Raw genomic sequence first — 14,178 nt, 5'->3', positions numbered from 1 at the left:
TTACACACACATAAACAACAATACGTTGGTTGAGCTGTGGATTTATTTTCATGTACTAACCACCAGAATACATGGCTTCACTTTGGGATTGCTGTCATAGCTGCTTTTGTACTTTGTGTCCCAGATTGGAGGAAGCTGGATTTCGGCTCTGCCAGCTCCTCTCATAGTGGTGTCCAAGCCAGCTCCTGCTGTAATATGAATACATGACCTGGCTCTTGGTATCTGCCTGGAATCCAAAGGATTCATTTGACCAAAAACAGGATACTATTAGATTCTATTAGCTGGATGGGATTTTGGAAAATGTTTTGTGGTTGTGTTGGCCGCATGTCTGTATTGCTGTAAATATAGAGAGCTGCAATATGGAAGTGATTTTAACTTTCCAGAACTGGGCTGAACTAAAAAACGGTTTCCCAGCATCAGCATACCATCATCTTGTGTTTGTCTACCACACTATTTATATTCAAAAGTGTAATGGTACCTTATTATTAATGTTATGTATAGTTTTTTTTCCTCCATGGTGATTTAAATCTCAACCTATACCCAAGAGCCCGGGGGCGATTTATTAAAGGAATAGGAAAAAAATTGGGGTTCTGCTTTAATTAACCTATCATGTTCTAGCAAAAAAAAAACTGTTTGAATGCTCCAATCATTTGCAGGGGAAATTAAAGTTTAACACAATTCACATTATGATTATAATGATATATTTTGCATACTTGCAATTGGCACAATTTAAGTATGTAATACATGATCGCCCTCTCTGGAAGCTGTAAATTACTGTAGTAGACCATGAGTTCGACTCGAACATTGCATGTTCGCCGAAGAGAGAACAATTTGGGTTGTTCGCGGCAAATTTGAAAAGCCGCGGAACACCCTTTAAAAGTCTATGGGAGAAATCAAAAGTGCTAATTTTAAAGGTTACTATGCAAGTTATTGTCATAGGTGCATAAGTGTTATTATGCAAGTTATTGTCATAAAAAGTGTTTGGGGACCCGGGTCCTGCCCCAGGGGACATGTATCAATGCAAAAAAAAGTTTTAAAAACTTTTTTTTTTTTTTCGGGAGCAGTGATTTTAATAATGCTTAAAGTAAAACAATAAAAGTGAAATATTCCTTTAAATTTCGTACCTGGGGGTGTCTATAGTATGCCTGTAAAGTAGCGCATGTTTCCTGTGCTTAGAAAAGTCCCTTCACAAAATTACATTTCTAAAGGGAAAAAAAGTAATTTAAAACTGATCGCGGATATAATAAATTGTCAGGTCCCGGCAATTTAGTTTTTGGGAGGAATCTATTTTGGTGCGGGGTTCCCCTTTTTAAAATCTGGATTTTTGGGGGGAACCCCACGCCACTTGGGGGGTGGGGGGCTCACGCTTGTTTTTTTATTTTATTTAATTTTTAATAATAATAAAAAAAATGTAATACATTTTTTGCTTTGGGGTATCCCTTAATATTCATACCAGACCCAAAGTGCATGGTAATGGACATGCTTGTTTTTTTCAATGACTTTTATCTGTATTGCTGGGACCCGACAATTCATTATAGCCACGATCAGTTTTAAATGACTTTTTTTCCTTTTAGAAATGTCATTTTGTGCAGGGACAGTCCTAAGCACAGGAAACATGCGATACTTTACAGGCATACTATAGACACCCCCCAGGTACGAAATGTAAAGGATTATTTCACTTTTATTGTTTCAATTTAAGTTTTATTAAAATCGTTGCTCCTGAAAAAACTTCAGTTTTTTAAAACTTTTTTTTTTTGCATTGATACATGTCCCCTGGGGGCAGGACCCGGGTCCCCAAACACTTTTAATGACAACTTGCATATTAGCCTTTAAAATGTATCTCTTTTGATTTTTCATGTTGGTGTCCCATAGACTTTAATTGTGTTCGCGTTTCCGAACAAATTTTTTGCCTGTTCTGCTGCAAACTGAACCGGGGGGTGTTCGGCTCATCCTTACTTGTGAGCAGGCAGCTACATGATCAAAAGCCTTTTGATGGTGGAATTGTTGTTGCCTATAGCAACCAATCATATTCTTCCTTTTCTTTTTCTAATGCCCTATGCTAATTGAATTTGGGGTCGATGGACAAATACAGTTTTCTTTCAGACATTTTAGATCAGAGGTAGGCAAGCCTGGAGAGGTGGAGATTTTCCTGAACGACATGAAAGAGAAGATCTTTGGGGTGGAGCGTACTTCCTTTTTTTTTTAGGGTAGTAGAGTAAGTACAGCTAAATTAGTGCTCACTTTACTCCAGCTACTGCTTTCCTACACATGGTCCTAGTGCATCTTCCATCCCACCAACTATTTCATTTTTTTGGTTAACCATGAAGCAATAGCAACATGGTTAACCGTGCTATTGCTTCATGGATAACCAAAAAAGTGAAATAGTTGGTGGGAAAGAAGATGCACTAGGACCATGTGTAGGAAAGCTGGAGTGAAGTGATCACTAGTTTAGCTGTACTTGCTCTGCTACCCTTAAAAAAAAAAAGGGGGGGGGGGGGGTAAATCGCAACATCCTTCCCGGAAAAGGGGAGAGTTGCCTGCACCTTCTCCTGACTCTTGCCTGCTTCCCAGCGTCGGCTTGCCCCTTCGGCTGCTATCTGACAGGAGTAGTGATGCTGTTGTCACCACTCCTAACAGTGGGTTGATACAGACAGCAAAACCCAGTTGCAATTTACTCATTACATGGCCACAAGAGATGGGTAGAGCTGTTGCCCACCTCTGCCTTTAATGTCTATACTTTGTATAATCTATAAAATCTACCCAAATATTGATCTACCAACAGATTATCATGGCCTGGACCTCTCTTGGTGGTTCTGAATGCACAGACTATAAATTACAGCTCCTGTATGGTGATGTGTAACAAATGACCAGTAGTAATGTTGTCGAATGAATACAATATGTGCATCTATGAAATCATCCAGTGCTGATTGTCATGTTTGCAGATATGTTGGCAAAACATCCTAACATGTACAGCCAGTTCAGTCTGCCCTTCCAATCTTCTGATCAATACACAAACCCTTGTGTGTCGTAAAGTATTGGTTCTCAACCTCAGTCCTCAAGTACCCCCAACAGGCCACATTTGCAGGATTTCCTTTATCTTGCATAGGGGGTGCTTTAAATCAGAGTCAGTGGCTTGGTAATTTGGACAGCTATTTTATCTAAGAGAAATTCCCAAAACGTGGCCTGTTGGGGGTACTTGATAGCTGAGGTTGAGAACCACTGTCATAAAGGATCCAGATTGGCCCTTCTGTTATATATAAAAAAAAAAAGCTGACTTTCGAATTGTTGGAATTGCAGGTCTCCCACAATGGCTGGAGGTCTCTTTGCAATGGACAGGGAATACTTTAATACATTGGGCCAGTATGACAGTGGCATGGACATCTGGGGTGGAGAGAACCTGGAAATTTCATTCCGAGTAAGTACACTTTGTGAGATGTTTTTTTTATTTTTTGGGGATTTGTGATTGGAGTAATTCTAAGAACTTTTTATTAAAAAGTACAAACCACCCATACCTCCTGGGTGAGGCGTTTTTTTATTTATTTTATTAAATAGATTGATCCCCAAGTGATTTGCAAATTGAGATGCCGAGAGAAAGTAAACCTCTGTTTTTTTCAGATCTGGATGTGTGGTGGAAGTCTACTCATAGTACCCTGCTCCAGGGTGGGGCACATCTTTCGTAAGAGGCGTCCTTATGGATCTCCAGGAGGCCATGACACTATGGCCCACAATTCTTTACGTTTGGCGCATGTGTGGATGGATGACTATAAGGTAATGTCTGATGATGACACCAAATATTTAAAGACAGTAGTTTGCAAGTAAACTGTTGCTTTTAAATTAATTGCATATTAAGCCTTGTTAAGAACTGTTGTGGCATCTAAATGTATTAAGAGAACTTTGTTAAAGCGTTCAGCTTCTCTGGTGCAGTCTTGGAAAATCATTGCTTTTCAAAGGAATTTTAGGGGCCAGTCTTCACCTTTTTATTTTTTTTTAGTCTGTTTGCATTGGCGTTCCAAAGGCAGGCTGTGCTATCCTGCCAGTGTTGACCAGCTCAAGGTTTTGAGTGTAGTTCACCCCAATGGGGGAACTGCAGACAAGTGCCATTCAGAGAATGCTTTGCATTTTCTCAATGAATGAAAAGTGTTCTCCGATTGGATGAGACAGAGAGGTGGGGCTGTGATGTCATGCTCTCCACCTTGTTCAATCGGTAAATGCATTGCATTTTCTAAATGGCACCCGTGCTGAGGGGGCCGACTTTCTGTTTTCACAATGCAGATGGATAGGCACAGAAGCTAGTGGAGATCACTGTAATATCGGTGTCTACTGCAGTACATTCTAGCTTCTAGAGGGATCCCATAGTTATGATATACCACATATGGAATCAAGAGCAGGCATACCAACCTGACTAGCTTCATGTTATGCCACTATTCATCAGGGGCTAGTGCCACATTTGTGCACCCTGCCTTAAAGTGATTGTAAAGGAAAAACTATTTATAAAAAAAATAAAACAACAAACATGTTATATTTACCTGTTCTTTGCAGTGGTTTTGCTCAGATCAGCCAAGATCTTCCTTTTCTTGTGTCCCCCCGCCGGTGCTCTGGGCCCCTCCCCCTTGCCGAATGCCCCCATAGCAAGCCACTTGCTTTAGGGGCACTCTCGCATGCTTGCTCCTGAACCAGCTCTCTATGTCCATAAGACACAAAGAGCACAGCTCAGCCCTGTCCCTTGCCTCACTGGCTGTGATTGACAGCAGCAGGAGCCATTGGCATTTCAGCCAATCAGGAGGGAGAGACCCTGGAGAGCCTCCGGTCTTGTGCACATTACTGAAGCAAGGGTGGCATATGTGTTTGAGTGGGGAGATATTTAAGATTACCGATCAGCAACAGGTAAGTGGAGGGGATGACGTGCGCTGACTGTGGATATGCCCACCACTCAGTGGCAGGAAACAGTGCAGGTGGCATAGGAGTACTGAATGGGGAGATCCCCACAGATCAGCAGCAAGGGGGGGCTCATGTGTCAACTTTTGAGCGCTTGTATGCTTTTTAACCCTTGTTCTTGTCTTTGTTCACTTGCTTACTAGGAACAATACTTTGCCCTGCGACCAGAGCTTAGGAACAGGGAGTATGGTGACATCAGTGAGCGAGTGGCATTAAGGAGCAGACTAAAATGCAAGTCGTTTAAATGGTACCTTGACACCATATATCCTGAAATGCAAATTTCTGGACCAAATGCTAAACCACAACCACCCATGTTTGTCAACAGAGGCCAAAAACGACCAAAAATTCTACAGCGTGGGAGGGTAAGCTCTTGAATTGAAGGTTTTCTATTAGTGCTAGATTTAGCTAGATAATTATTCTAGCAATGTTCAGTGAATGAAGTTCTGTTTACATTGAAATGTGGACTAATAATGATGAATGTAACATGGGGAACCTGCATTGTGAGTGACAGACTAATAAATGACAGAAATAGTCTGGGTGTCAGAAAACCACAAGCACCACACCCCTCAAAAATTACAAATGTGGAAAACATTTTTTTTTAGGTGCTACACAAAAAGAGGACATAATATAATTTTAAATATTGATTTTATTTATACAAAGTTAAAATATTTAGCATAAAAAGAAACATTGTTTTACATATATTGTGCAGTTTTTCCAGTTCACTCTACATGTTTCGCTATGAATTAGCTTCTTCAGGAGATACAGTAATTATGGCTGATGGATATGTAAACACTGCAAAAGATACATATTGATCACAAGTGGAAAAAACTAAATCTGCATCAACCATTAAAGTTTATTGATTGTCAATAAATTGATATGTATATTTTGCAGTGTTTATATATGCAGCATCCATAATTGAAGAAGCTAATTGATGGCGAAACATGCGAATTGGAAAAGCTGAACAATGTTTGTTTCACTGTTGAATATTTTAAATTTTGTGTAAATAAAATCAATATTTAAATTTATTATGTCCCTCCTTTTTGTGTAGCACCTAAAAAAAAAATGGTCCATATTTTTAATTTACACACGAACAGGTTGAACTGGATGGACTTGTGTGTCTTTTTTCAACCTCACCAACTATGTAATTTATACTAATAAATGTAGTCTTCTCAATCTGTTCAGACTACAATCTGCAATAATAAAGAGTATTGCACAAAGGAACCATCGTTAACCACTTGCCCACCGGGCCTATTTTGGCACTTCTCTCCTTCATGTACAAATCACATTTTTTTCGCTAGAAAATTAATCACAACCCCCAAAAACGATTTCATGAATGAAATAACATAACAGTAAAGTTAGCCCAATTTTTTTTGTATAATGTGAAAAATGTTACGCCGAGTAAATAGATACCTAACATGTCACACAGGTCTAGTGCGAGAATTGTTGCACACGCTCGAATGCACGCGACGATACCTCACATGTGGGGTTTGAACGGCGTTTACATATGTGAGCGGGACTTGCATGCGTGTTCGGTTCAAAATAAAATTGAATTTTATTTTTATTTAACTTTTTTTTTTTTTTTTATCACCTTTATTCCTATTACAAGGAATGTAAACATCCCTTGCAATAGGAATCACTGTGACAGGTCCTCTTTATGGAGAGATGTGGGGTCAAAAAGACCCCACATCTCTTCTCCAGGCTTACAAGCATGAGATTGTGAACAAAAATTCACTGATCTAATGCCATCAGCCATGATTGCGGCTTTGTTTACTTCCGGGTACCCGGGCGTGACGTCATAACGTCGTGCCCGGGCCTTCCCAGCCAGCGCCGACCGATTCGTTCTCTGGGCCCCCGATGGCACGGGAGAGCTCGGAGAAGTGGCGGGAGGGGGGGGGGTCGTCCCCTCCCGCTGCCTATAAGAACGATCAAGCGGTGGAACTGCCGCTTTGATCATTCTTATCGTGCACAGAATAGCCAGCTGAAGACGGTGATATCTAAATGATGACTGTAGCTGCAGGCATCATCCAGATATCGCCGCACAAAGTCGAGGACGTCCTATTACGTCCTTGGTTGTTAAGTGGTGAAGTACATTTAAAGAACTAAAAAAGCATGCCATTGTTCTTGTAACATCAGATTATGTGCACTTGTGTATCCTTGTGAGCCGTATTGTCTATGCTAAAGGATTTGTGTGGTATTTTCTGCCCATGGCAGCAAGCAGAATGTTGAGGTAGATTTGTGTTTTTGCTAGATTCATATCTTTGTAGTTTGGTACCTTTCCTCTGAAATAATGTGTCCAGAACATAAAATTGCTATTTACATAGAAGGTATTTTAGGGTGACTATAGATCAGCCAGTACTTACCTTTTTATATCCTTTCAGTGGAAACACTAAAAGCTGCACAGATTATTGGGAAGGTAAAGAAAAACCTCTGTTGTCTCTTTCAGGTCATTAACATGCAAACACATCGATGTCTTGTGGCCCAGGGTCATCCAAGTCAAAAAGGGGGGCTAGTAGTAGCAAAACAGTGCGACTACAATGACTCTGATCAGGTAGGTGTTCTCTTATTCTGCTCTGTTTTGTGAGGCTTGCATGCTGATCTCTGCATCTCCCTACTTTCAAGTTCATGCAGAAATGCTGGTACCTTTTTTACTTTTTAACCACTTGCCCTCTGGAAGGTTTTACCCCCTTCATGACCAGAGCATGCTTTGCTCATCCACACTGTGCTGATTTAACTGGAAATTGCGCAGTCATGCATCATTGTACCCAAATTATATTTTATATAATTTTTTTTTTTTTTTTTAAACAAATAGAGCTTTCTTTTGGTGGTCTAAATAAATGAAAAAAGAATCAAGGTTTTTTTTTATTTATTTTTTACACTGTTATTGCTTATACAGTAATTATCACTATATAAGCAATATATTTAGCTGTTGTGATCTGTGATTGGCTACAGCTGATCACATGGTACAGGGTGCCTGGGGTACCATGTGATTGCTGTGGGCCAAGCACAGATCACAACAGTAAGCAAGCTGTTCATGACAGTTTGTTTACATTTACATTGTTATCATGTGATCACTATGACCACTCATAGCGATCACATGATACACTGTTACCAGTAGCCTGCTGTGTTTAGAGCAGGGGTAGGCTACCTGGGGCATAGAAGAGGTACAATCACACACACTCTTATATAATAAAAATATATATCAAAGAAAGGTACACAAAATAAGGGGCCCACAGTGCACTTCCAGCACCAAAGTAAATAAATTAACTGGTTCTGAGACCCAGCAATTGGGTAATAAATATAAACAATGGTTAAAACCTGATATCACAACAAAGGATAAAAGATATATGCAGAGCAGCTGTTTAAAGTCTAAAATGAACAATCATCCAAAACATAAACTAAAATATATATCAATATCTAGAATCAAAAATGATCTATTGATAAAACAGCGCTATTATTGGATAAGTGTCCAACCTCACATAAATAAATAAATGAATGATGACGTGGCAAAAAAAGTCCTTAACTGGTAAGTGCTTCTAGAGTTAAGTGGGTAGTGCACCCTACACCAGCTCCCAATCTTCACCAACAGTGGCACTCGCCCCCTCTGGGGTTCAAACTCACCAGAAGGATAAATCAAAAAAGCCTTGAAATTCAAATTATTTTTATTCAGAACTCCGTCATCACCTCAGAAAGCAGCAGGGGTTAATTCCCAAAGATGGTTCATATAAAAACACAAAAACACCAAAAATAGTGCAATACTGCTTTAATAAAGTAACCCCGTATACATAACACCCCGCTTCTGAACTGAGTACATTTATATCACTTGGTAATGAACATATAAGGAAGTGTGTAATCACCGCTATTCAACAGTATCCGGAAGCCGCGCTTGGTGATGCCTGCACAGCGCTGTAGAAGTCCTTCCTTTCGTCACTTACGACTTCCACAGAGGACACCCTCTGTCGAAGTCGGAAGTGACGAAACGCGTCAGTTCGTGGCTACAACGGCGTAACCAGGAAGTTATCTTAGTGAGGAGTGCGTTCCACCGTTCTTAGACCTGTATCCAGGAAGGACTTCTAGAGCGCTGTGCAGGCATCGCCAAGCGCGGTGAATGGCGGTGATTACACACTTCCTTATATGTTCATTACCAAGTGATATAAATGTACCCAGTTCAGAAGCGGGGTGTTATGTATACAGGGTTACTTTATTAAAGCAGTATTGCACTATTTTTGGTGTTTTTATATGAACCATCTTTGGGAATTAACCCCTGCTGCTTTCTGAGGTGATGACGGAGTTCTGAATGAAAATAAATATAATTTCAAGGCTTTTTTGATTTATCCTTCTGGTGAGTTTGAACCCCAGAGGGGGCGAGTGCCACTGTTGGTGAAGATTGGGAGCTGGTGGAGGGTGCACTACCCACTTAACTCTAGAAGCACTTACCACTTTAGGACTTTTTTTTTGCCACGTCCTCATTCATTTATTTATTTATAATAGCACTGTTTTATCAATTCTAGATATTGAGAGATTATATATATATATATATATATATATATATATATATATATATATATATATATATATTTATATATATTTAGCAAGATTGTAATTGCCACATAACATAGTCCCCATAGGATGTCAATAGCTCCCCAGCCAGTAAAGTAATATTGGTCCACACTTGCCTTATTTTCTTCTTCTCCTCATCTGGCTGAATTATTTGTGTGGGCATTTGAAGCCCAATTCGTTTCCCTTCCTGGATTTCGGCCTGCAGTGCATGCTGGGTAACCTACATCTCGCGCGTGTGCAGTAGAACTGGGCTTGTAGCGCAGTTTGTTTATTCTTTTGTCATGGCAACGGGCGGCGACGGAGGAACGTCCCACCCTGTTGCAACAGTGATAACACAATCTACGCTCTAATAAAACTCTGAATGACTCCCCTTTCCAAGCAGTCTATATACAGCGCTTGGATAAGGTGGGTCATTACATCCATGCAAATGAAAATTGTAATATTTTAAAATATATATTTATATGATATATATATGACAGATTTTTATATATATATATATATATATATATATATATATATATATATATATATATATATATATATATATATATATATATATATATATATATATATATATATATATATATATATATATATATATATATATATATATATACGTTTTTGTTTGACCCTTTCAGATGTGGACTTACAATGAGGAACATGAGCTTATCCTGAGCAATCTTCTGTGTCTGGATGTGTCGGAAACTCGTTCCTCAGATCCTCCTCGTCTGATGAAGTGTCATGGATCTGGGGGGTCACAGCAATGGGTGTTTGGTGTAAGTACATTGTACACAGAATATTAGACATACTATCTGCATGTCTGTTCCTAAATTGTTAGTAATTATGACTGCTAGATTGACTAACATAGTAAACTAAGTTTGTGGCCACCTAACAATCATAACTACCAACCTTATATGGAAAGTGACTTTTTCAACATATCTGGACAGGAAAGTTTTCCATCTCATTCAAGCAGTGTCTACACATAATAGTCATGTACTTGTCTTTTCAATTAAGTATTAAAAAAATAGATCTATGTATTGGTATATTGTGGGAGAAGTATGAAGATTTTGCACAGCTGCCCACCAGTCTCTGACATTAACATAAATTGTACTTCTTACAATGGCATTTCAGATCAATATCTTTGGATATTCTTAGTAGGTGGGTCATTCCTGCTGTGGTTCTAGTGATATCCTACCTTAAAGCTGAACTCCCAGTTTTCTTGTGACTGGTTTTGTTTGGCCAAGTTGGTGCGCCTCCTGGAAGCAGCATATAAACTGAGCGCCTTGTTCCAGCAGTGGGATGACACTTCTCGTTCTGCTCTCAGAACAAAACTGAGTAGGACTGTGCCCTGCTCAGCCAATCACAGGAAGCCTTGTATTTCATTCCCTCAATGAGTACAAGGTTTCCTTCCTCTGATTGGCTGAGGTGGCGACTGTGATGTTATCTGCCTACCTCTCTTTCTCATCCAATCAGAGGAAGCCCTGTATTCATTGATGAAATAAAGGTTGGATGTTCAAGCCTTCTCTGATTCCAGCTGCAGACTCTCTCGCTTTGAATGCCCCAGTCATCTTAGAATAATTTAATCCTGTGTCCCTGTAACTACTGACCTTTAATTAAAAGAAAAAAAAATCTGTGAAGTTCCTCATTATAGCCATCATGCCCCCCCCCCTTCCCAAAATCCATACCAGACCCTTATCCGAGCATGCCAGGAAAGGGAGGGGACGAGCGAGCGCTCCCCCCCCCCCCCATGCCCAAAGCACCTTTCTCCATGTTGAGCTTGTCTTCTGTTCCTGCATGCTCGGTTAAGGGTCTGGTGTGGATTTTGGGGGGACCCCACACCATTTTTTCTTTTCCATTTTGGTGTGGGTGTCTCTTTCGAATCGAAACTAGACCTAAAGGGCCTGGTATGCACCTGGAGTGGAAACCCTATGCCGTTAGTTCTTTTTGCTATTTGTTTTTTTACATTCGGCAGGGAACCCCCGCTGACAGCTGATGACTCATCAGTTTCTAAGGATGCGGTGGCCGGCTTCCCGACCCCTACGTAGCAACCAGCTATATACAGTGAATATGTAAATTGTCCCTCGCGCTACAGTGTCCAAAATGAATAAACAGATCATCTAATAAATGAAAAGTCTTAAATTCCACAATAGCAGCTGTGTATATAAAGTGTCCAATAATCCGGAAAAAAAGAGATTCTATATGATCACAGTGAAATGCAACGTATTCTTGATGTCCCGAGAAGCCGGGCTCTCTAGACTCTCTCACCTCCAATATAGAAGTAATTTGCATCAAAGACCCATAATGGTAGAAACAATCTTCTTATATTGTACACATTAGAACATCATTGGTGCTTCTCCAACTCCATGCAAAAACGTCTTGCAGAGTGACAATCCTGGTGAACCTGTCACACTCCGTATGGAAAAGAGGAAAAAGAAAACCTCCAATGGTGTAGTTTGCGGTAAATAAAATGTAAGTGTTTATTAAAACATAAAGGTGGACCCTAACATAAAAGACGCAAAAAAACAAGTAAATTAAATAAAACCACAGCGTACTCAGCGCCTCCTCACGTCACTTCTGTGATCTTTCTGCCTCCGGCCACTCCCTGCGCGTTACGTCACCTCACGTGACTTCATCAGCTATATACAGTGTGTTTTTACAGTGCCTTTTAAAGAGTGGGGAAAAAAGCAAAATGGATGAAAACTGCATGCAAAAACGCATAAAAAAACACGCTGGTTTAAAAATGCAAAATGCACTGAAAAACGTATCAAGCGCAGCCGCATAGATGTGAACCTAGACTTACTGTGTCTCCTTTGTATAGTGGACATTATGTATGGTGACATCAGGGGCTGCACTTGAGGCCCTTATACTTTGTTGGTTAAAAAGCACTGCTTCAGGGTAAACACCGCAATAATACATCATAAATATACACCCACTATACTTGTCCTCTCAGGGTTATTGGTACAAATCATAAGACTTGGACAGTTTTTATAAAGTGTGCTTGTTTAACTTTCATTGCTGCCAATTTCTTTTAAAGGAAGCCAGGAGCTTCTTAATGAAAAATACATTCAGATTGGCACACATGTTCCATAGAGTCGTGCTCTGATGTGGAGTTCCACTCTTGTTTTTTTATTTTTACTTAATTTCAGTAATTTCATCCTCTGCCGCTTCCAGGGAACATTTCATTAAAGTCTCTGCTGGTCGTGGAGCTGGGACATTACTTGAGTACAACTTGTTTTATGAGCTGCAATGCTTTTTTTTTTTTTTTTTTCATTGCTTAATCCAGAAGGTGTCCAATACTGACCATGTTCTTTCTTACATGCAGAAAAACAATCGGCTGTACCAAGTGTCCGTGGGCCAGTGTATGAAGCTTGTTGACTCCCTCAGTCACAAGGGATATGTCGCCATGGCGATCTGTGACGGGTCCCCATCTCAGCAGTGGCACATGGAGAGCTAACGTGTTACCCTGACATTTCCGACCTGCAAAGACTACATGGACTCTATATGGCGTTACGTGCCGTATGCTGCTATTTTTAATATGGAACTATTTTACAGAATATATTGCTGGACTGACGCATGTAGGCAGCCAGCTCATACTTGTCCGCATAGCAGAAGACTCTTCCCATTACTAATGTGCAAGTCACTAAGCATTAGAGGGTGTAAAGAATTTTTAATTGTTTTTAAATGTTCATGAAATTTATTTGGTACATAAAAAACAATGTTAACCATTTTAAATGACTTTTATTTACCTTTTACAGTATATTGTCAAAGTATTTAAATACTTTTAAAAGCTAAAATAATCCAATCACAGGAGCAGTATTAGGATTTCTGAACACCTTGTTGCGTTATTAGTGACACTAGATATATTTTACATGCTTGTGGCATTTCTAATAAAATTGTGTAAATATAACTTTTTTTTTTTGTTTCTTTTTAATTTCATTTTATCAGATTGTTGTTTCAATTGTAAAAACGTTTAACGTAGAACTCAACATTTGCAAACAATTTGTAGTGGACTGTAAGTAAAACTGTATCATACTACTTTGGGGTTAAAGGATAAGTTTACTTTAAAGCGGATGTGCCAGTATAAAAAAAATATTAAAAGTCAGCAGCTACAAATACTGCAGCTGCTGACTTTTAATATTTGGACACTTACCTGTCCTGGAGTCCAGCGCCGTCCGCAGCAGAGGACGAGCGATCGCTCGTCTCTCTGCTGCTCCCCCCGCCATCCTCAGTGAGGGAACCAGGAAGTGAAGCGCTCCAGCTTCACTACCCGGTTCCCTACGGCGCGAGTCGCGCTTCGCCCGCCGATTGGCTCACACGCTGTGTGCTGGGAGCCGAGTGTTCCCAGCACACAACGGGGGACAGACGGGAAGTCTGGAAAAACCCGTCTTTTGCCCGAGACATGTGGCCAGAAGTGGGTGCAAATACCTGTCTTTAGACAGGTATCTGCACCCCCCTCCCCCCTGAAAGGTGTCAAATGTGACACCGGAGGGGGGGCGGGTTCCGATCAGCATGAGTTCCACTTTAGGGTGGAGCTCCGCTTTAAAATAATAAAAAAATCATAAATGCACTTTAATTTTTTTCAGGTAGAAAATTTGAATTTATTTTTTTTGGAATAGAAGCCTGGAAAGCATTGGATCAGTGATCAGAAGACTGCTGATGCCATGGTGGTCTCTCCTGCACATTGTC

At 40.1% G+C, this 14,178-nt stretch overlaps 1 protein-coding gene across 2 annotated transcripts in view; it reads left to right on the top strand.

The window, feature by feature from the left end:
- GALNT11 (polypeptide N-acetylgalactosaminyltransferase 11) overlaps positions 1 to 13,399 on the top strand; it is a 58,181-nt gene extending 44,782 nt beyond the window's left edge. For both annotated transcript variants that reach the window (XM_040352739.1, XM_040352740.1), the window contains exons 7-12: positions 3,298 to 3,415; positions 3,616 to 3,768; positions 5,079 to 5,297; positions 7,379 to 7,483; positions 10,131 to 10,268; positions 12,815 to 13,399. In XM_040352739.1, coding sequence (XP_040208673.1) covers positions 3,298 to 3,415; positions 3,616 to 3,768; positions 5,079 to 5,297; positions 7,379 to 7,483; positions 10,131 to 10,268; positions 12,815 to 12,946 — 865 coding nt within the window. In that variant the 3' untranslated portion in view covers positions 12,947 to 13,399. The remainder of the gene's footprint in view (positions 1 to 3,297; positions 3,416 to 3,615; positions 3,769 to 5,078; positions 5,298 to 7,378; positions 7,484 to 10,130; positions 10,269 to 12,814) is intronic.
- Positions 13,400 to 14,178: the final 779 nt, after the last annotated feature.

Source organism: Rana temporaria, chromosome 5 (assembly GCF_905171775.1).
Source record: "Rana temporaria chromosome 5, aRanTem1.1, whole genome shotgun sequence".
In the NCBI taxonomy this organism is placed as follows: Eukaryota; Metazoa; Chordata; class Amphibia; order Anura; family Ranidae; genus Rana; species Rana temporaria.
Note: the sequence above shows the minus strand (reverse complement) of the source record. Positions and strands in the feature narration are given on the sequence as shown.